The sequence below is a fragment of the Periplaneta americana genome, chromosome 10 (assembly GCF_040183065.1).
Source record: "Periplaneta americana isolate PAMFEO1 chromosome 10, P.americana_PAMFEO1_priV1, whole genome shotgun sequence".
NCBI classification, from domain to species: Eukaryota; Metazoa; Arthropoda; class Insecta; order Blattodea; family Blattidae; genus Periplaneta; species Periplaneta americana.
In genome coordinates, this window is record NC_091126.1 from 152,619,752 (window position 1) to 152,641,098 (window position 21,347).

A 21,347-nucleotide genomic window follows, 5' to 3' on the forward strand; every position below is an offset into this window, starting at 1 on the left:
CCTCAGAGCCATTTAATCAATTATTTATATTCAAGTGTTAAAAGTAGTGTACGAAAGATTCAACATGGACAAAACTGGAGTTGTCCAACTTTGATACCAAACTCCTCATTTGAAGTATGTAATGTCAAAAATAACCTAAATAAATTTAGTGTGAAACAGAAACTATGTTGCTATTATTTTTCGAATGTCCTAGTATATACCGGTACCTACATATAGGTAAAAACTGCAAGGGTGACTAGAGAACATAGAAACAAGACAAAAAGTCATAATAAACATAGGTCAGAAAAACCAACAGTTCTGTAAAGCTTTATCCTTGTTTGCTTTTGAAAGAGTATTGGCTTCATAACAGAGTTTATGATACCCAAAGTGTTGATAAATTTTGTAATTGCATTTCAAATATCTATGTGATTCATTGTTGTTAGTGGGTACCGGTAGCCTATATAATTTAATGAATTTATTCTTTTAGCGAATTATTAAGACAGATTTTGATTTCTCGTGTTAAATTCTATCGTACCTGGTTAACATGTTTCGGCCTATTATGGGCCTTCTTCAGAACTGGATGTTGTTGGTCTAGGCGTCTTTTGTTTTGTTTCCTGTGGGGGTGTGTTTGACTTCACATTACACTACACAAACACACCCCCACATGAAACAAAACAAAAGGCGCCAAGACCAGCAACAACCAGTTCTGAAGAAGGCCCATAATAGGCCGAAACATGTTAACCAGGTACGATATAATTTAACACGAGAAAGACATGTAATACATATTCCGATGTGATATAGTGTTAAAAGTTGTGTAATCAAGATGTATATACAGATTTTGATATGGTTTATTTAATTCTGTCAGTAACAAAGATTTCATACCCAACCCTTGCCGGTGCATTCTGAGCAGATGATATAGCCGCCACCTTTACACATGTGGCACTGCTTCACAGATGATGTGTGTGGTACTCTGATGAACTTCTCTTCATTCCGGAATAGCTCTGCAGGCTCGACAACAATATCCCAAGGTAAAGGTGCTGGACCATTCTCTGCCCCATCCACCTCACCTCCACCATACGGAATGAATTTCCAGGCTGTCTCTCGCTTCTCAGTAAACGATTGCAATTCATACTGTTGGAGAGATAGTCCACAGTTTTAAATATTGAAGCACCACTTGCAACATAAAATTATATTGAACTTTGACACTTGCTTCACTTCAGAGGAAACAGAAGACTGAGGTGATCAAAATTGAAAGATTACTTACTTACAAATGGCTTTTAAGGGGTTAGGTACAGCTTACAGCAGTAAAATTTAAGAAATATTGAATATTTTTTTCCCCCATTACTCTATCTTATGCAATAATGAAAATTAATATGTGTGAAACACTTTCCTTCTGCTACATGAAAAAAAAAACGTTTTTACGATTTAAAAAAAAATTATTTATATATTTTTTTTTCAAAATTCAGTTCACTGTGCAGTGATGAAGCGTTTCCCACATAACTCAAAAACTATCCAACATTCTGTGATGAAAATTTTTGTGCGTATTTATGCATGTTATATCTACAATATGATTCATGATCACTTCTCTATCTTTGATAGATTGTCTGATAAAAAATAAATTCATTTTAAAAAATGGTCAAATACCAGTATTTTCTTTTAACACAAAATAAAAAAAAATATTATTTATTAAGGAATGTAGTTGAAAGAGCATGATATTGTAAACATGAGTTTCAGCAATAGAATAAAAGCGAGAGAACATGAACAAGTTAACAAGTTTATGAGTTATGAGGGTAATGCTTCATCACTGCAGAGTAACTGCCACCATTTTGAATTTTGAAAAATAAAAATATTTTTTTTAATCGTAAAAATATTTGTTTCATATAGCAAAAGGACAATGTTTTACACATTCCAATTTTCATTATTGTACAAGATACAGTAACAGAGGAAAAAAAAAATGTTGAATATTTTCAAAAATGTTACTGCTGTAAGCTGTACCTAATCCCTTAAGAAACCCGCAGGTTCATTGCTGCCCTCACATAAGCCCACCATCAGTCCCTATTCTGTGCAAGATTAACCCAGTCTCTATCATCATATCCCACCTCCCTCAAATCCATTTTAATATTATCTTCCCATCTACGTCTCGGCCTCCCCAAAGGTCTTTCTCCCTTCGGCCTTCCAACTAACACTCCATATGCATTTCTGGATTCACCCATATGTGCTACATGCCCTGCCCATCTCAAACGTCTGGATTTAATGTTTCTAATTATGTCAGGTGAAGAACACAATGCGTGCATCTGCATTGTGTAACTTTCTCCATTCTCCTGTAAATTCATCCCTCTTAGCCCCAAATATTTTCCTAAGAATTTCAAGCTAACCCTTTTTTTAATTAGGAAAAGTAAATTTCCTTCAATTACTCCATTTGTGTAGTTACAAAATGTCATCAGAGTTCCTGTATTGGTATTCTGTCTTTGATATCTGTGGTTCTGTCTAGCCAGGCACAACCGCTTCAAGGCCGGATATCCGAACGAATGTCCAACCTTGCCAGTTGATCTGCAACCGGTCGAATATAAACCGGTTGTAAGTGCTGTTCTGCAGTACTCTGCTGAGGTTCTACTAAACTAATATTGTAGGCCCTTTCCCTTTCCAAATACCGTAGTGTATAGGTGCTCATTATTTCCTTTCATTTCAGACACATTCTAGGTTTGGAGATGGTATCTTAACACAGCTATATTATTTTAGTAACTGTGTGTTTATAGCTACAACTGTAAGTCAGTTACTTTGAAAAGTAACTTTTTCAATTCTGGAAAAAAAATCTTCATACAAATTAAATTCGGAAAGCATTAGTGAGAACCACATGGAAAACACATACTTACATGAAAAGCTGACATGTACTTTAGTTTAGTTATTGCCATGTTCTGTGCCGCGCTCGAGCCGTAGCAGCAGTGCTTCTTGGAGTACGCAATCAGAGCCTGACGAGCACTCTGCTCAGAAATGTTATGAAGTGAAGGCTGGGTAGAATGATTCAATGTGTCTTCCGCAGAGTTCACCGCGAAGAAAGCTGATGGTGGTGGCACACTCACTAAAAGAGATAGAAATATATTTTTTTTAATTCCTTTTCATTACAAGTTAATTTTTGAAACTGTACATAATCATTTGCACAACACCAGAAAGGGACTAATACTCTTGGTTTCAGAAGCAACGAGCCTTTTGGGAAGAGTTGGATTGAGGAAACCATAAATCTGACTGACGCATTAAAGGCGATCTGTTGTCTTTGTAGTAATAATGATATTGATAAAGTCTGCCGAGTTAGTTCTGTCGTAGCGCGTCTGCCTTCGGACTAGCCGGCTCGGGTTCGATTCCCGTTGGGGCCATAAATTTCCATGTAAAATCTCTACCTCGGGACTAGTAGAACTTCTAGGGTGATATACATTAACATTTCGCTAGCCCGCGCTACGAGTGTGCTAAACTAGCCTCGGCTATCAACTGATTACTTGTACAGGATACATATTATATCATATTGCAAACACTGGTTTATGAATACGAAAAACGTTAGTTCGCTGATCATCTACCAGAAGCCCGCGCTAAGAATGTCTATGAATATGGCCCTAATCACTAAATTGTGCACCAATATGCCTGGGTTAAATCCTAAATCTCTCCGCAGTGCATATGAAGAGAAGGCATATGTCACTGTTGATAGTGATTCGTCCGTCGGATGGGGACGTTAAGCCTAGCGGCCCCCTTGATGCTATTCGACAACAGCAGGCTACGTCCCGGCACCGGATTTTCTCTTCTATCATCATCATCATCATCATCATCATCATCATCATCTTCATCCATTCCCTACACTACACTTACACATACACTCATCCTAGTACATCATAACTCTCCACAAATACACGTCATGCATAACGTGGTCAGCCGAAGTGGTGTGCAACTTAAAAATGGGTTACAGTCCTACCATCTATCCGAAGTATGCGGAACCCGAATCACGCAAGTGAAGTAGGTAAGCATTAGACACACACATGACATTGATAATAAATATAATATTATTCAATTGATTTAATTTATCTGAAAATAAAAAATATATTGAGAAGAGTCCAACCAGAAGCAAACGGTGGCAACAGGTAAAGTTGTAACAAGACATCTTCCTCTAAATGGCCTGTCAATCATAGTAAATTGTGTGGAAGTGTGCGGGCAAGGTCCTTTAGTTGTGGAACTGACAGTATGAGAATTAGGGGAGAGTCGGGTAGTATCGGACATCGGGTAATATCGAGCAGTGAGTTTCTTTCATCTACCACACGATGATAGTACCTGATTGACATGGTTACGTTTCTGTGATGTTGCATAGAGAAACGTAACCATGTCATTCAGGTATTACCATATAGTGGTAGATGAAAGAAGCGCACTGTCCGATACTACCCGATGTCCGATACTACCCGACTCTCCCCTAGGTTCCTCATGCCAAAGACTGAGTGAGGGAGTGAGTGAGTGAGTGAGTGAGTCTTTGCGCTTTTACAAGTCTACATGTGTTTGGTATGTACGAAATATATACCGTGACGTAGTGAGGAATTTAAGCTGGGCAAGTTTTGGGAACATCACTTGGCAAATTTGCCCAAAACTTGCATGCAACATAATTAAAAAATAATAATTACTGTTTAATAAGCTTACTATGACATTTAAAATTTGTTTATACTCCACAAAAGTCTTTTTTACTTGGCTATTTAACGACGCTGTATCAACTACTAGATCATTTAGCGTCGATGGGACTGGTGATAATGAGATGATATTTGGCGAGATGATGCAGAATATTCGCTATAGATTACGTGACATTCGCCTTACGGTTGGAGAAAACCTCGAAAAAAATCCCAACAAGACAATCAGCCCAAGCGGGAATCGAACCTACGCCCGAGCGCAACCCAGATCGGCAGGCAAGTGCCATAGCCGACTGAGCTACGCCGGTGGCTACCCAAAAGTTATAAAACAAAATCAATTCTCGTTCGTTGCAGAATGAACCAACAGACGCAGACTCTAAATAAATTACTTAATCTACTTATTTTGTTAAGAATGGTAGCTTCATAATTTCTTTGAAAATCATCGGTCAATTAAAAAATGAAAGCATAAATATAAAGGATTCGTTATTCTAAACGTTGGTCAATGTCGACTGAAACAATGTATTCCTCTGTGCCGCACTCGGCATGCCAAAAGAGGATTCTCGCTTCATGCTCTAAACCTAATATAATAAAACAAGCTTGCAGAACTGGGCGCCAATTGTGGCGTACGTCACAAATCGGAATACGTCACTAATCCCTTCCTTTCACCCCACACGCCATTAAGTTAGTAGGGGAGGGGATTTTTCCAACATGCTCAGTCAATTGAAGAGAGCAGTGTGTTATGATGAAAAATGATTGAAAGAATTTTAGTTTTTTCTTTAAATGCGCAGATATTATATATGAACAAATGTAACTTTTCGTTCCGAAAAGGAAATTGACAATGTTACTTTTGTTTGGACCAAATTTCTAAACAATTAAAGGACAAAACTAAAATTCTTTCAATCGTTTATTATCCTAATACACTGCTCTCTTAAACTGACTGGACCCACATAAATAATTTATTTTATAATTATGAAATCATTATGAGTATGGATCATATTCGCTTATAAGATGTAAAAATTCGATATAATACATAACAAACATGGCCAACAAAACAGTTTATTTAGTTTTTTCGACCCTGCCAACCAAAGAACATTGCTGTATTGAGCTGCACTGAACGAGCGCACATATTCTCTATAACGTCTGTCTTCTCTTGAATAGTCCTTTGGGAAAATGAATTTAATAATAAAGTTTCGATGACACACAATTCCGAACTCATTGCAATACTTAAAATTAATGTTTAAGAATTAATAATACATGCAGCAGCTAACATATGCATTCCGCTCATACAATTACATTGCACTCGTAAATCACAGCACATTCCCGCTATCAATACTGGTCTGTGTAACGTTAAATAGTCGTTGGTGTAGCTCTCGGACCAGAGCTTCAGACAACACATAACAGAAGCATGTGCGCCTAGGACGGACTAAGGAGGAAGGCACTTGCGCACGCATCATATTCTCGCTATTTCTACGTATTTCCTGTAGCTCCAAGAAACGAGCAAGCGTTGCGATACTTGCGATGTGCAACCTGCGGATGGTATTACGCCTATACAATATTCCAAAAATCAAAATAAAGTTTAATGTACGTAACGCCATTTTGAGAAATACACATTCTACGAAAATATTGGGCTTGCGCAGCAAGCATAGCATGCCCTGAGAAATCACCCCTGTTAATCAATGAGTTTTCCAAAATACGCTATGAAATGTTTCCTATAAAATAATTTTTTATCTCAAAGGAACAAAAACAAGCAAAATTGTATTTGACTTTTTTGTTTGAAATATCTCAAAGAATAACCCCCTGAAATTAATGACATTACTTAACGTTTACCCTGTATATATTCAAATGATGATAGAATTTATTAACACATATATTCCGAATAAAATAGAGAAAAAAACATTTAAAATATTTAAAAAAATTAAAATATTATCAGCGAAACCATTTTCACCTGCACAAATAGCACTTTCCCAAGTTATAAATATAATTAATCTTAACAATAAAAGTTTTTTTGATTAAAAAAATATTTATTAATTTAGAAGTATTGTCTAATCACTATACCAAATTCCAGCGTAACGTTAATTCAGAATATGTAGAAATTACATTTAAATTTTACTGATTTTTTACAAGTGAAAAATATACAACCCCCTTAAGGGGTCCGTGGCATTCAGGAGGATGGAACCACTCACTGCCTTAGTGAAATGCAGTTACTTTACTAGCATAACAAATCACTGCTTGAATAATTTCAAGGAAAAAAATATTCCGGAGCCGGGTATCGATCCCGGGACCCTTCGCTTAGCGCACGAATGCTCTACCGACTGCGCTACCCAGGAACTACACCGGACACCGTCCCAATTTTTCCCTTTGTATCCACACAACTCAAGTGTGCTGACAAGGCGCTAGAAACCCAACTTTGAGTGCACACAAACTCTGTGTAACTTAAATTGTGGTTTTCTATTACCGTACCTACAGTGACGTATATATTATGCAACTCAAATTGTATAATATATACGGCACTGTAGGTACGTTACCAGAAAACCACACAGTCGGTAGAGCATTCGTGCTCTAATCGAAGGGTACCGGGATCGATACTCGGTCCCGTAATAATTTTTCCCTTGAAATTATTCAAGTCTGCTTCACAGGGAGTTTTACCTGAAAGCCAGATTTGCAAATCACTGCTTATTAGGGCTGTCAACATTTGAGCCGTTCAGAGTAGAAATGGTGTAAGTCAAAAATGGGTAATGAGGGTTAAAGTAAGCATTCTGTAAACCATAGCGCAAAGTAGCAATTAATATTCAATTTATTTCAACTATTAGTAGTCAGTGGATAGCAAGAAGGCCATATTAATTGCTACTTTGCGGTGTATTTTACAGAATTTTTACTTTAAACCTCATTACCCAATTTTGACTTACACAACTTTTGCTCTGAACGGCTCTTTTTTTTTAACGACAGACTAAGGAATCGGCAGAATTTCACATAGAAAATCGACAAATTATTCAGTTCAATTATTAAAAAAAAAAAGAAAGGAAACAGTTATTCTACACTTTAGCAGTTAAGCTTAAATTAAGAGTGTTTAGAGACATGTTTTTTTGCTTCGCGTAATGGTTTTTAATCATTTTTTTACAAACTGAAAAAAAATATCTGTAATTTAAGTGATTGCGATTTGGAGTTCTCAGTTGATTAGATGTGTCGCTCTCCTGCTTCAAATATCTGTTCACTTAATGTTCATGAGAGAAAACACCATCTCTCTCTCTCTCTCTCTGTCAGCATTACTACGTGGTAAGCTGAGAACAAAATTCCCCAGATCTTCCAAATTTCCAATATTAACATTTTTTATTTTAACCTGGTCAGCACTGAAACCCACTTCTGCAAAGCATTTACTTTCTATAGAGACTGCACATTTTAACGCATCTCTGGAACAACAAAATTCATCATGTAAATCATCTTCATTCCAATAGCGGCTGGTGGTCAAAATAATGAGTGTGCTACAATATCTATATCGGCCTACTGTATACACTTATATGTATTTATCTTAATTTGAGACTCGCCTAGTGACGAAATATGAAGTCCATACGACGTTCCTTCCTACTGCAGAACTTGTCAATTACCCTGGTGTTAAACCCCTCCATCTTGGACATCATACTCTTTTCTATTGACAGTATTGCAAGAGCAGTAAGGCGATCCTGGGACATAGTGTTCCTTAAAAACGTTTTTATGCGTTTCAAGCAAGGAAAACATCTTTCTGGCTCAGCAGTGGTCATTGGTGTTGTAACCAAAATATTTAACAACTTCGTTACTTCACAGAATGGATCCTGTGAATTGTTGAAGGCTATGTATTGTAACAATTGAACAGCTCCATCTATATTTCGGAAGTCGGGTCTTCCGTATAGAACTCCAAGTTGTGTCTTTAACACTCTTTTGTTCAGTACAGTATAGCTGTTGACAGCAACTTCAAGTTCGCATTCAGGAAAATTATGCGAAAAATTGTAAAAAAAATTCGCTGTTTAACAATTTTGTTGCGTCTAGGTAACTTGAAGACTGGAAACGATGAGTAGTTTCCTGAATTATACGGCCATATACTTCCTTGGCTTCAATTTTCTGGGATTCCATTTTCCGTCGCTTGCTGACTGATTCAGGAGGAACTTAAAAAAAACTAGTAAGATGGCAACAGCAGTCGGACACTTGTATTACCAAATACATTGTGCATAGTTCCAAGTTCTTCCACAAACAAGCATTCTTTCGTTACGCTTTACTTTTGCAATCTCCAAGCTGTGTCGTGTTGAAGCTGACTACAGCACTTCCCCGCGTAAAAATAGCCAATCAGAGCAGTGATTTCAGCTTCGCATATGCGCATTAATTGTCTACATTCTCATGTAGAGTTCTGAGTAGCACAACGAACCCCCTGAGGCACCGAAGAGCGAAGATTAAACACTCTATAACGCATCATGAACATAACCACGGGAAATTGTCAAATGACAGATTAAATACGATGGTATTGCAAATACATTATTTGAGCAAAAATTATCATTGTACTGTAGCACATAAGGACGGGCCGCCCCTGCTCCATTCACGGCAAAATTTAATGTTTCAAATAAAGCTTCTACAATATGAAAAAATAAGGGAAGAAAATGCTCGAAGAAAAGAAAAATACGGGAGCCGGGAGACTATTGAAAATTACTGCCAAATACGGGAGAACCCAGGAAATACGGGAGGGTTGGCAACCCTACTACTTATGTATAAATTAAAGGGTTCAGAGTCATAGTGGGCCAAGCGCCATTTATTAAAAACGGAGAAAGCAAGGGTTAAAGTTATGTTAATACCATAGTTTAATGAAGATTGACATATCATTTAGTTTTAATGTATATACTTTATATTACTTGCTATATGTTTCCATTGAATTATGGTAATAACTTCATTTTAACCCTTGTTTCCTACGGTTTTAGTAAATGGTGCTTGGACCACTATGTTTCTGAACCCTTCAATTATTTTAATTTTTAAATAGAAATCAAAACCAAAACAAACGCAGTCTACTATCAATATTATGAGCACATAAAGTTAATATAAAACCGTATAATTTAAAATACCGGTAATCCATTCTTGTCTTTCGTGGAAAGCAGCTTTCACGATACAGTTCTAAGCTACGTTCATTCTTCAATGGTTGTGAGTAAAGGGGGTCTGAGCCAATAACAACACCACACAATTCATGTCAGAAGAGAATCATCTGCCAATGCTCACAAAGATGCACAGTGTTTATATTTCTCGTACTCAGACTTCGAAGGACGATGCCCCCTATCATTTGGACTCTTACCAATATAAATAGCAACGTTGAATTCGAATACAAAGAAGTCATCAATCAGTAGAAACAAATTCCTTACTCGCTGAAAGGACTTCGAAAGAAGACAGGAAATGAAATTTCGTAATACTGTTAGTGACATTCTAATAATAAAAATACTTATGACACAAATGTTATAGATTTTGTTCATTTAAAGAATTCATATAGATCTCATTATTAGGGACCGGATTTTTATATAATTAGATGTTATATTCCTTTCAACCTAACCGTATATAAATAACAAATCTTTGCGAATCTTGTAATTACCATTAATATATTAAAATTTGATACTACATATTTTTACATATTTACCCCACATTACATATTATGGCTTGGTATTACATAAATCTACATATTTAGGGGTTTTATTCATTTTTACTTCTCTAAAAGGAGGGGGGGATGAATTCTGCCGTCGAAGTTTACAATTTGAAATACACAGATTTAAAAAGCCTTTTTACCTACCCAAGAAGGATATATTTCGGGACGAAACATAACATTCTTATTTCCAGAAAGTAATAGAGGCACTCACCCCATACCACCCACTGTAAATATGAGTGAACAAAAGGTAACCTTTCTCATACAACTACCTTAACTGCCATACACTCAAAAAGTAGCGTTGCCTTCATGCGGTGGATTGGGACGAGGAACATGATTTGTCTCGAACTATAATTGTTCTGCACACGTCTTAACAAGCTGTTCCCATGCAATTTGCAACCTTACCCACCCTCTTCCTAATCCTTCCAGGGAAAACCCGTGTCAAGTCTGGCATGAGTCGCAATAAAGTAGCCGACTTTTGAAAAGAAGCTGAAGTAAAGGAACAAATTGGAAAGATGTTGAAAGATTAAAATAAATAGCTTTTCAGATTATTGCTTGACCTCTTTACTTTAAATTTAGTAGACCTATACAGAAATGGTATTTTCCGAGCAATTAGAAAGTATGGTTCTCGGCTGGAATAATCCTACCTTTCTGAATGAGACAGGAATGTCACTTTTCAAACAACAGTTTGTAAATGCCTATAGTTTGAGATTTTAGTAAGTACTTTATTTTTACAGGAAGCAGCTAATATGCATGCGTCCCACATCTCCTCTTATTTTCTCCCAATCCAGTAAAGCGAAACAGTGCTTGCAGTACTGTTGTGTCATTCATTTCACTCAGTTCTCTAGTGTTTGTACTTACAGTATAAAGTGCAAGTGAGTTTATCTACTGCTTTTAACTAACTAAAATGGCCCCTGTATCTTCAACCCTAACGACAAAAATAAAATCATGGACTGCGATGGACGAAGCTTTCACTACAGATGGAAAAATAGTAATGTGTCAAGTGTGCGGTAAAAAATTCAGGTGCTCTATGAAATCACAACTGGAGAGCCTTACCTAAACTATACCTGTCAGATATTGATATCAAATATTCTCATGACTTTACATATTTTGGTACATATTTAGCTTATTTTTCTTACATAAATATGTATATATATTTCACACCTTGATATTACATAAAAATCCGGTCCCTACTCTTTATGTGGGGATCATATAAATTAAATTTAAAACATTTCGTACTTAGTATCCGCAAGCGTTCATGCATATGAATGAATAATAATTAAGCATTTCTTATGCAGTAAAGCAGTGACTAACAACCTGTGTGCCGCGGCACACTGATGTGTCGCCAAGTGTCACTATACAGAGTGTTAAGGGTTTGAGTGCATAAATTTTAACAGGAGGTGTTTTGTATGAAATAGAACCAATACTTCTAATGAAATATTTTTCTACAACGCATAGTTCAACCAATAAAAAACAAATTGTGTGGAAAGTTTCGTTGCCGATGTTGTCATATCTTTTTAAAATTTTAAGCTTTACTATGAATGTCGCGATAGATGTTAAAAAGATGAACAATTTATGTCTTCGTCTTTTTTTTTTTTTTGCATAAAGTGAACCGTTTATTCACAAATTAAACCTCAAATTCTATTACCTGTACGTTACGTGTAACTAAACCACTAGTAATATACGTGGCATTAATGAATTAATTAATTATTATCAAAGTTGTCCTGTGCCCCATATGTTAAAATTCCAAACACATTGTCAGAATCACTTAACGATTTATTGATACATTTCTTTTTGATTATTCAACGCATAAATGCCAATTTAATGAACATGAAGCAAGCAGTACACAATAACCCCTCCTGATCTCCATACGCACGTAGGTTTTTACAACAGTCATAGATACTGTCACTAAACCATTAGTATCAAAATCTTTCTTTTCTCTTTTCTCCTTCTGCACAAAAAAAAAAAGAATTATTTGTCCGTTTTTTATACAAATAAATTATTTCCATTTTTTAACGGCTAGAATGACTCCCGTGCCGTGTGCTGAATTCCATTGAAAGATATTGTATACAGAGTGGCACACTTAACTCTTTCACCTCCAATATCGTGTGAAACATTTCAGATATGCACAAACCGACAATTACAAGTTAAATTACATCGAAGGGGACATCTGATACACGTAATGCATTTTTTGTACATTAAATAATTTTCAAGATATTAGAGTCAACTTTCTTTTCTTTCTTTTATTGGGAACCAACTATGTTTTGTATTGCAAATGTTGCGTTAGCTCTGTCTAATAACAAATGGCTACTTTACTGACTGTTTGAATGTCACAGGTAAGAGTAAACATAAGCAATGTCTGACCAAGGATCGAACAGAAGAAGGACAATTCTGGTCAGATTTGTGCGTCAATTAAATCACAATCAGAATGTACTGTACATTTTAGTACTACGGAAATGTTGCACACGGTGAAGTGAGACATAAAAGTAGTGTACAATAAAAAATAAACAGTTATTATTCTAAAAAAAACAAAACACAAAACCTCCGGTGTGCAATCATTTTTCTCGCCGTTGTTTTATCGTTCAATTGTCCAGTACAAAACTAAAGAAATGGGGGTTGTATTGGGCAGTGTACAGTACTATAGGTGTGTTCGACCTTCAATTAACTCAACATTATTAGGAAGGGTGCGTCAGACATTGCTTATGTTTATTCTTACCGACAGAGTTAACGGAATATTTGCAATACAAAACACAGTTGGTTCCCATTAAAAAAAAAGAAAAGAAAGTTGACTCTAATATATTGAAAATTATTTCATGTACAAAAAAAAAATGCATTACGTGTATCAGATGTCCTCGTTAACTTGTACATGTAATTGTCGGTTTGTGTATGTATGAAATATTTCACACGCTATCGGAGGTGAAAGAGTTAAGTGAGCCATCCTGAATATAAATAATGCAACTCCAATTTTACAATTTTTTAAGCAAAACCACATTTTATTGTGTCCATTGTCTATGTATTAACATATTTTAATATGTAACCCACATGCATTCAATTTATCGCTTGCCAAATCTATTTATGTACAGTGTGTATTCAAATTAATGTGTTATGTATTACGTGTTCTGACGATGGCATGTTATGCCGAAACCTTCCAACATTTTAATAGTACATTATGCAACGAGCCTATAATGGTAGTAATTAAGACGCGAGGATGTTTCATACGAGCGTCTTAATTACCATTATAGGCAAGTTTCATACGACTTTTTATGTTCGACCATATTTCTAACTTGAAATTATTCGTAAGTATTCATGTTATTGTTATGTGAGTGCAATAGCCTACCTCATGAATTGTGAGATGTGCGCAGACGCGAAAGTATTGATTTTTTTCCGGAAACGATTGTCGACGACCTTGATATAAATCTACAGAGTAAGATAAACAGTCTTGATATAACCTTGAAATTGAATTCGACATTGAAAAACGAGATGACAAATTGCATTTATTTGAATATTATTTACAATTAACGCTAATTATTATAGTAACAGAACATAACCTTCTGCGACAGTATTGGATTTCCAGCCTCCGTGACCTTTCGATAGTTGTCTTTCGATTGCATGTCCGAGAATAATCGAAAACCTGAACATTAATGAATAGGTGTACTTTAATGAAATGCATTAAAGGACTGCTACCAGGTGTATAATTACTACATTTCGGCATGGTCGAGCATAAAATAATTTTACAATTCATTTTTGGTTTTCCGATAAGTCAATTACAAAGTTATGAAATATATTTATTGAAATTTTTCAATCATATGACTTATTCTTATTGCAAATTAACAATATTTGCTACAAAAAAAATAATGTTGTAAATTTCGTAAAATATAACATAATACTGATAAGCAAACTGATGGACTTTTCTATTTTAACTAACATAAATGCCAGTTTACGCAATAATTTCGCAGGTCTTACCTTCATTAAACGATGTGCTCTCGTACCCCGACACTTGCTCCATCTGCTCCAGTGGAGGAGCCGAAGGCATGGTTGAATCAAATTCATACATCCCTGAAAAGAAAGAAATGGCATCACAATTACTTATAGTATTACCACAGTCTAGTATATACAGTCACGAAGCTCCATGCTTAATAAATATCCATCCATAAATAGTTGCTAACCACCAGGATCGCTGCTATCGCCTCATCATAGAATCTTTCCCTAGCAGACGATAAAATATATGCTTTCGATAGCGTGTTCTTTTTAATAAATTAACACCTTCCTTCCACTATTTAAATATGAAATACATAAGGTTTATATATTATTTTCATAAAGTATATATTATATTTTGTGCGAGATCGTGCGTATTTTCTTGCTTTCCGCACAAAACCAATACGCGGTAAGTGTGAAATACCACATTCAGTATTCCCAACGTAACATACATAACAATTTCCCTATTCTTACCGCTTAAGCGTCATATTCATTTTACTGCTTTAGGCTTTTAACATATTATTTTTAAAGACATTCAATATAGTAATAATTATAAATTGGAAACTTACCACTGCAATTTCACCTAAATTGCACTGTTAATGATTGTTTTTAAATATTTGCAAAAATTAAGTAAACTCTACAACACCACAAAAGTTACTGCATTTGTAATGCAAGTAACATTAAGGAAGCCGTGAAAAAATCAACAAGATTTCAGACTCATCATAGACTGGGAGAAAAAAAAAGACAGACGTATATCACGGCCTGCTGCAGTATAGTAAACACAGAAAACATTTTATAGGAACAATGTTGAAGATAGATATATTTGTTTTCCAAAGTTGCCGTCATTGAACAGAAACCAAGATGGAGATTTCATTGCAACTAATTAGAAATTCCTCTTTCAGGTATGTAATAAACAATCTTCGCACAAAATAATGTACGATACACGAGCGGTATGTTTGTTTTCATGTTCTCGGAAATTAAAAAAGCTCAACTACGTTTCGCTTTTTCAATCTTTTCCTCGAACATGAAAACGTCAACATACCGCTCTTCTAACGCATATTACTATTATAAACTCACCTTGCTGGATCTTTCGGAAGAAGGATAACTCTGACCTCTTTTTCTTACAATTTATAGTACTACAAACGTCTCCTTGTCCCTTTAGCCATTTACAGTTATTAAAGCCGATAAGAACATTTCACAGTTTACACAACTTTTCACAACAATGCGAAATACGGCACAGTCAATGCCTTTTCGATCTAGACCAGGCCGTAATGTATGTTCGTGTTTTCTATTTCAATGTATGGAGCTCAGTGAAATAATATATTATAACTTTATTGCGTATCATTGCTAAGTTTTATTTAGTATAATGTGTCCATAAGTTCCGTTTACTTCTTGTTGCATAATATGTTGCAGAAATAATTACAAAACTGTATTATTTTAATGTGGAGAGAATTTTACATGTTAACATATTCTGTTCGCATCAACATTTTAAGTTTAGAATGGAAGCTATTTTGAGATTTAATAAAAAAGAATGTATATTGTAATTTTAATTTAGCACATCTACCTTCCTTAATTGTAGTTAGAAAATTACCATACCACTCCTATGAAATTTGTGTGCGTACGATTGTGTTACTTCGTCTCTTAGGTAGTATATAAATACAATAATTCAATACTCAATTGTAGTATTCAAATACAGACAAATTTAATGTGCGGGGTGTCATACATGAGATTATGCTTAATTATAATGTATAAATGCGAATTTGAAGTACTGGTACAGTGAACACAACATATAATTTCAACATATCAAAATATTCTTGCGGTGCAACTGAAAATTATTGAATCGTGCATAAATGAATGTACAAGAATTCTGCAATATTTAATCGAAATAAAGGCAGGTAGGCCTATTACACATACGAACAACGTAATTTTCACATCAAAAATAATAGGCCTATTACACCATGTTACGCCTATTACCACAAAAAAACATAAGAATACAACGCAAAGACAAGAACACAAAAAAATACATCACACTAACAACGAAAACAAAAACACACACAAAATCGCAACCTCATTCAAGAAATTAAATTACAACATCGCATGCAGAACAAATAACACTCTACAAAAACATCTCAATATACAAACAACACAAACAAATACAACCACACAGGCGTATACAAACTCAAATGTAACACCTGCAACAACTTCTACATAGGACAGACAGGCAGATCGTTTCAAACACGTTACAAAGAACACATCACAGCCATAACAAAATTACAAAACACCTCCACATATGCAGAACACATCACAAATGCTAACCACACCCACAGATACATCAACACAGCCATAGAAATACTACACATCCAACCAAAAAGCCAGAAACTAAACACACTAGAACAATATGAAATATACAGACACACAAAAACACACCCCAGCGAAATTCTCAACACACGACTCAACTTCAAAACACACACACTCTTTGTCTCTACACTATACCACAGGAACACACCCTCACAGGAAACAGAACAAGTGGCGCCAAAACCAACAACGACCAGTTCTGAAGATGACCCATAAATAGATCGAAACATGTAAACGAGGTACGTTGAAATTTAACACAGGAAAGTCTTAGCATACATATTCCGAATATAATTATAGTTTATTTATATATGCCAAATTGTAATGACTAGTTTTTGTTATTCATAGAAGCGTAATCTATTTATGTATTTTATTTAATTATTTTTGAAAGTGATATGAAGTTTACTGTGTTAAATTCCAGTGCAGATGTTGCTAAATAACGAAAAAATTAGTACACATGGAAACTTTGGTTCAAGGACCTGCTAGAATATTTCTCATCCGACTGCACCTGTAAACACGCGAGCACAGCTTCTGAATGGGATCGTAAAGGTATTCTCTGTACCGTAAAGTGGGGTGACTTTGAACAGTAATTTAGCGCCTTTCTAAATTAAATGCTGTACCCAATTGCGAAAAAACTGAACTAATTTATTGGCAACTTAAACAGTTTTTTTCGCAATTGGGTACAGCATTTAATTTAGAAAGGCGCTAAATTACTGTTCAAAGTCACCTCAGCGTTCAAAGTCACCCCACTTTACGGTATCTTTCTTTCCTCTACAAACATAGTCGCTGCGTCGTTTACAGCACTGCGCAGGTTAAAAATATCTCAGCACTGCTTATCAGTTTATCAAAAAAAAGTTGTAAGTCGTCTAACCTTTGATGGCTGTGTTTGTACAGATTCCAAAACAACGCTACTGTCACGTTTGTTTTGCCGTGAGAGTACTGATTAAGAAATAAGAGTTGGCGAATATCATATTTTGAGAACTTTACTAATCTGATCTAAATTCTCACATCACTATTAGATCCACATGAGATGATGAAAGCCTTTCATTTTAAAATAATTATTGTTGGCTGAGGAAAACATTATAACAATTATGTCAAATGATTCGTGATTTCTCGTCTTCGTTATATCCGTGGATTCCTCACTTTATTTTTCATGACGCATTCATAGTCACAGCTCAATGAGCACCTTACTAAATCTGCGTCACTGAAACAAAAGCTGATCTGCTACTGCAGGTACTGTACAGCCCTGTCGCGCTCCTCTCCAAGCCGATTCATTCCTTCCAGGTAGGGGAATAGGAACTGCACAATGTGTGCGACTGCACAATGTGCAGGGTTTTGGCATGCCGGTAAATTCATAGAAGACGGGCACTTGATTTGAATGTAGTAAGTATTACCAACTTTTTTATTTCAGAGTTAAATGTTAGTGATCTTTTAGTGAATTTTATATGTTAGTTCTAAGTTTTTATACTAGGTGTCGCCGTGATTTTCTTTTAATTTTATTGATTATAGTTGTCATTTGTTCTAGGATTTTAATTAATTTTGAATGGATAATGACGTTGTCAGTGATTCTGGGTTGTTTGACGTGAGTGGTGTTATGTTGTGTCTGATGGCTAAAGCTATTGAAAGTTTGTCATTTTATTATTTTTTTGTGATTTTCTTTCGATTTGTTTGGTTATAGTTGTCATTTGTTCTAGAATTTTCGTTAATTTTGAATGGATAATGACGTTGTCAGTTGTTCTTGGTTTTTGAAGTGAGTGGTGTTATATTGTAGATTTGTCTGCATTTGTCGAATGTGCATCATCATGCTTACGAAAAGGCACTTTTCGGTGCCAATAATTTATTTTGTGTGCTCAAGGTTGGAATTTTGAAGCAAGAGGAAAAGGAAGGAATCCGTGTTCTGAACTTTATCTATTAAATTTTGTGTCGATTTTGGTTTAGTTCTTTCGCTGGTGGATAAGAATTGTGTTGAATGTTGAGGAAAAAACTGTTTTCTGTGGTTTAAAGGAATTCTTTACTGAATTTTCTGTATAAGTTAGTGTAACAAGTGTTCCAAGAGAATTTCATTTAGTGTAAACATACGCTTTATTTATGCAAAGTTGATTGTACGACAAAGTGTTGGTTTAGTTCTTCGTTGCCTGCATGGTTTAAGTTTACATTGCCTTAAAGCCTGTGTCATATACTGGAAGTGAAGTAGTTGTCGTTGAAAACGTCGATGAGAATTTAATTTTATTTGATAAGGTGATAAACTATTATGTTTTGTTTTGTGTATTATTGACTTTTGGGGGTAAAGTGCGGACGAAAACTGCCAGAAAAGTACTGCCAACTATGAAGTTCGAATGCCACCAAACGCCAAAAAAATCAAAGGTGAAAAATTAAATACATTTTAATTTCTTTGGAGGACTTCTTCTTTTTAAAAAATTTAAATATATATTTGATTTTCCACCTTTCATTTTGTGATGTTTGGTGACATTTGAACTTCATAGTTGGCAGAACGTTTTTGGTAGTTTTCGTCAGCCATGTTGGATTTTGCCCTCTTCTAGGAAATTACCGGCATGCCTGCTGTAAATGATATAAACTGCAAAAAAAGATACTAGTGGTAGAACATAAGTGACTGAAGGAAATAGTCAAATAATGTTTTTTCTCTAACTGTCAAGGATTTCCCAGAAAGAAATGTGTTTTGTGAGTGCAACTATTTTGAAAATGAGAACACACACTAAACAGTCATTATTTACTTTGTAGATTCAAATGCTGGTTCATGCGTCTATTTCTCTGCCGTTTTTCTCTTTCCAACTGACGTTTGATGCGTGCAACGTCTTTGGAAGTGGTGTTCATTTTCTGCCGAGCTGTAAACAAATGAACTACTTTGACTCTCAAAAACACTGTATTTTACAAATTAAAATTATAAAAAATAATTAAATTAGCCTAGATATTTTGTTCAGTAGATCAATGTGTACCTACTGTCAATATAATTTTGGCAGTTTTTATAGTTTACATTCTACATAAAGTTGTCATCCATTCTAAACAGTTTATTTTAGTTAACGTTTAATTACAAATAATGAATACGATGAAAAATCCGTTACTTAATTTTAATGAAATTGTTATAAACTTTTCACATAAAAGGTCAGGAACTTTCAATAAATCTGGATAGAAACGATTCATATAAAAGAAGATAGCTGTGAAACGAGCCGTTTAAAATAATTTATATTTAAAAGAGAAAGATATACAATCCTAGTTTGAAATTAAAGAAGTCACAGCCTCAGATCGAGAACACAATTTTATTAACTGAGTAAAACTGTACAGCTGTCTAGAAGCTAAGTTCTCTTCGGGTTTCTTCGCTACAATTCGGAGACAAACGATGTTACATATTGTTGGACCACGTAACCTGATATCTACAGTTCGGATTTCTTCGCTACAATTCGGAGACAAACGATGTTACATGCTGTTGGACCACGTGACCTGATATCTACAGTTAAGTCTGGTCCACAATAAACCGGGAACGGAAACGACAAGAAGAACGAGAGCGGAAATAATGTTTAATAAATGTATTTAAATGTGAGCATTCACAATTAACGAGAAGCTTGCCGGAGCTCGGGAACGGGAACGTGAAAGTTAATTGTGAATGCTCACATTTAAATACATTTATTTTAACAATATTTTCGTTCTCGTTCTCGTTGTCGTTTCCGTTCACGGTTTATTGTGGACCAGCCTTTATAATTGAAATATTCTGTATGTTATTATTTTAGTATAGTGGTAGCGTTCCGGGCTGGTATTTATGAGGTCATGCGTTCGAATTCAACCTAGTGCTTCTTATGGTTTCTTTGTTTTTAAGAGAGAGAGAATATATAATTGCTCCCGACTCTTTTATGAGTTTTAGTAATTAACATCAGGTTCATGAATGTATTATGCCATGACTGTATCATTATTATGGCATTATGGCTGCAAATAGAAAGAAAGAAAGAAAGAAAGAAAGAAATAAAGAAAGAAAGAAAGAAAGAGTTTTATTCTCAAAAAAATATCGTTCGTGGTATAAACAAAAGAATCTTACTGCGTCTACCTCAGAAAATCCAAACAATTAAAAGATCAAAAAAGAAAACAAAAAGCTACGATTCAATATTTGGTCCACCTTCCTCCATCTCGATCACATCTTGCAGTCGAGTGGACATGGAATAGACTAGTCTTTTCAAATAGCGACTGTTCTCAGCCATGGCATCCAAGGCATCGTGGACGAGCTTCCACAAATCGTCAGGACGTCTTAGAGAGGGATTGGGCCAATTTTTTCGCATATGCGTCTTTACTTGTGCCCCCGTAGTTCACTCGTAAGAACGTCGGAATTTAGATGTCAACGTGTCAGGTTCAAATGCTCGTTACTCCTTTTCATTTTATTGTGTTACAGGACAGCATAATGTAACAATATAAGAAGAAAAAACTAACACTGGTATTCTGCAGCTGTACTGTTCCAAACCTTACATTAAATTTATATTACTTATATCGCTAAAAACAGAATATAAATGATAACTTGAATATTATTTATATCGCTAACGAACGATAACAAAATAAAATGATAACTAGAACAAGGCTCGAACTCACAACCTTTGAAACACTAATCTAGCACTCTACCGCTGCTCTACGAGACACAGATATCGAATGACTCCTGTTTAAACACCAGAGTTCCGAAATTACTTCAAGTGCGATTCTACAAGCGCATAATATATCGTGTAACACCACCGTGATCCGAAGTGGACTTAGAA

At 35.3% G+C, this 21,347-nt stretch overlaps 1 protein-coding gene across 3 annotated transcripts in view; it reads right to left on the reverse strand.

Annotated features, from left to right (window-relative positions):
• The window catches only part of LOC138708104 (protein SSUH2 homolog), a 228,167-nt gene that overhangs the window by 20,158 nt on the left and 186,662 nt on the right, over nt 1-21,347 (reverse strand). For all 3 annotated transcript variants that reach the window (XM_069838294.1, XM_069838293.1, XM_069838295.1), the window contains 3 exons: nt 14,236-14,328; nt 2,853-3,058; nt 862-1,110 (listed from right to left, as the gene is read on the reverse strand). In XM_069838294.1, the coding sequence (XP_069694395.1) occupies nt 862-1,110; nt 2,853-3,058; nt 14,236-14,328 (548 nt within the window). The remainder of the gene's footprint in view (nt 1-861; nt 1,111-2,852; nt 3,059-14,235; nt 14,329-21,347) is intronic.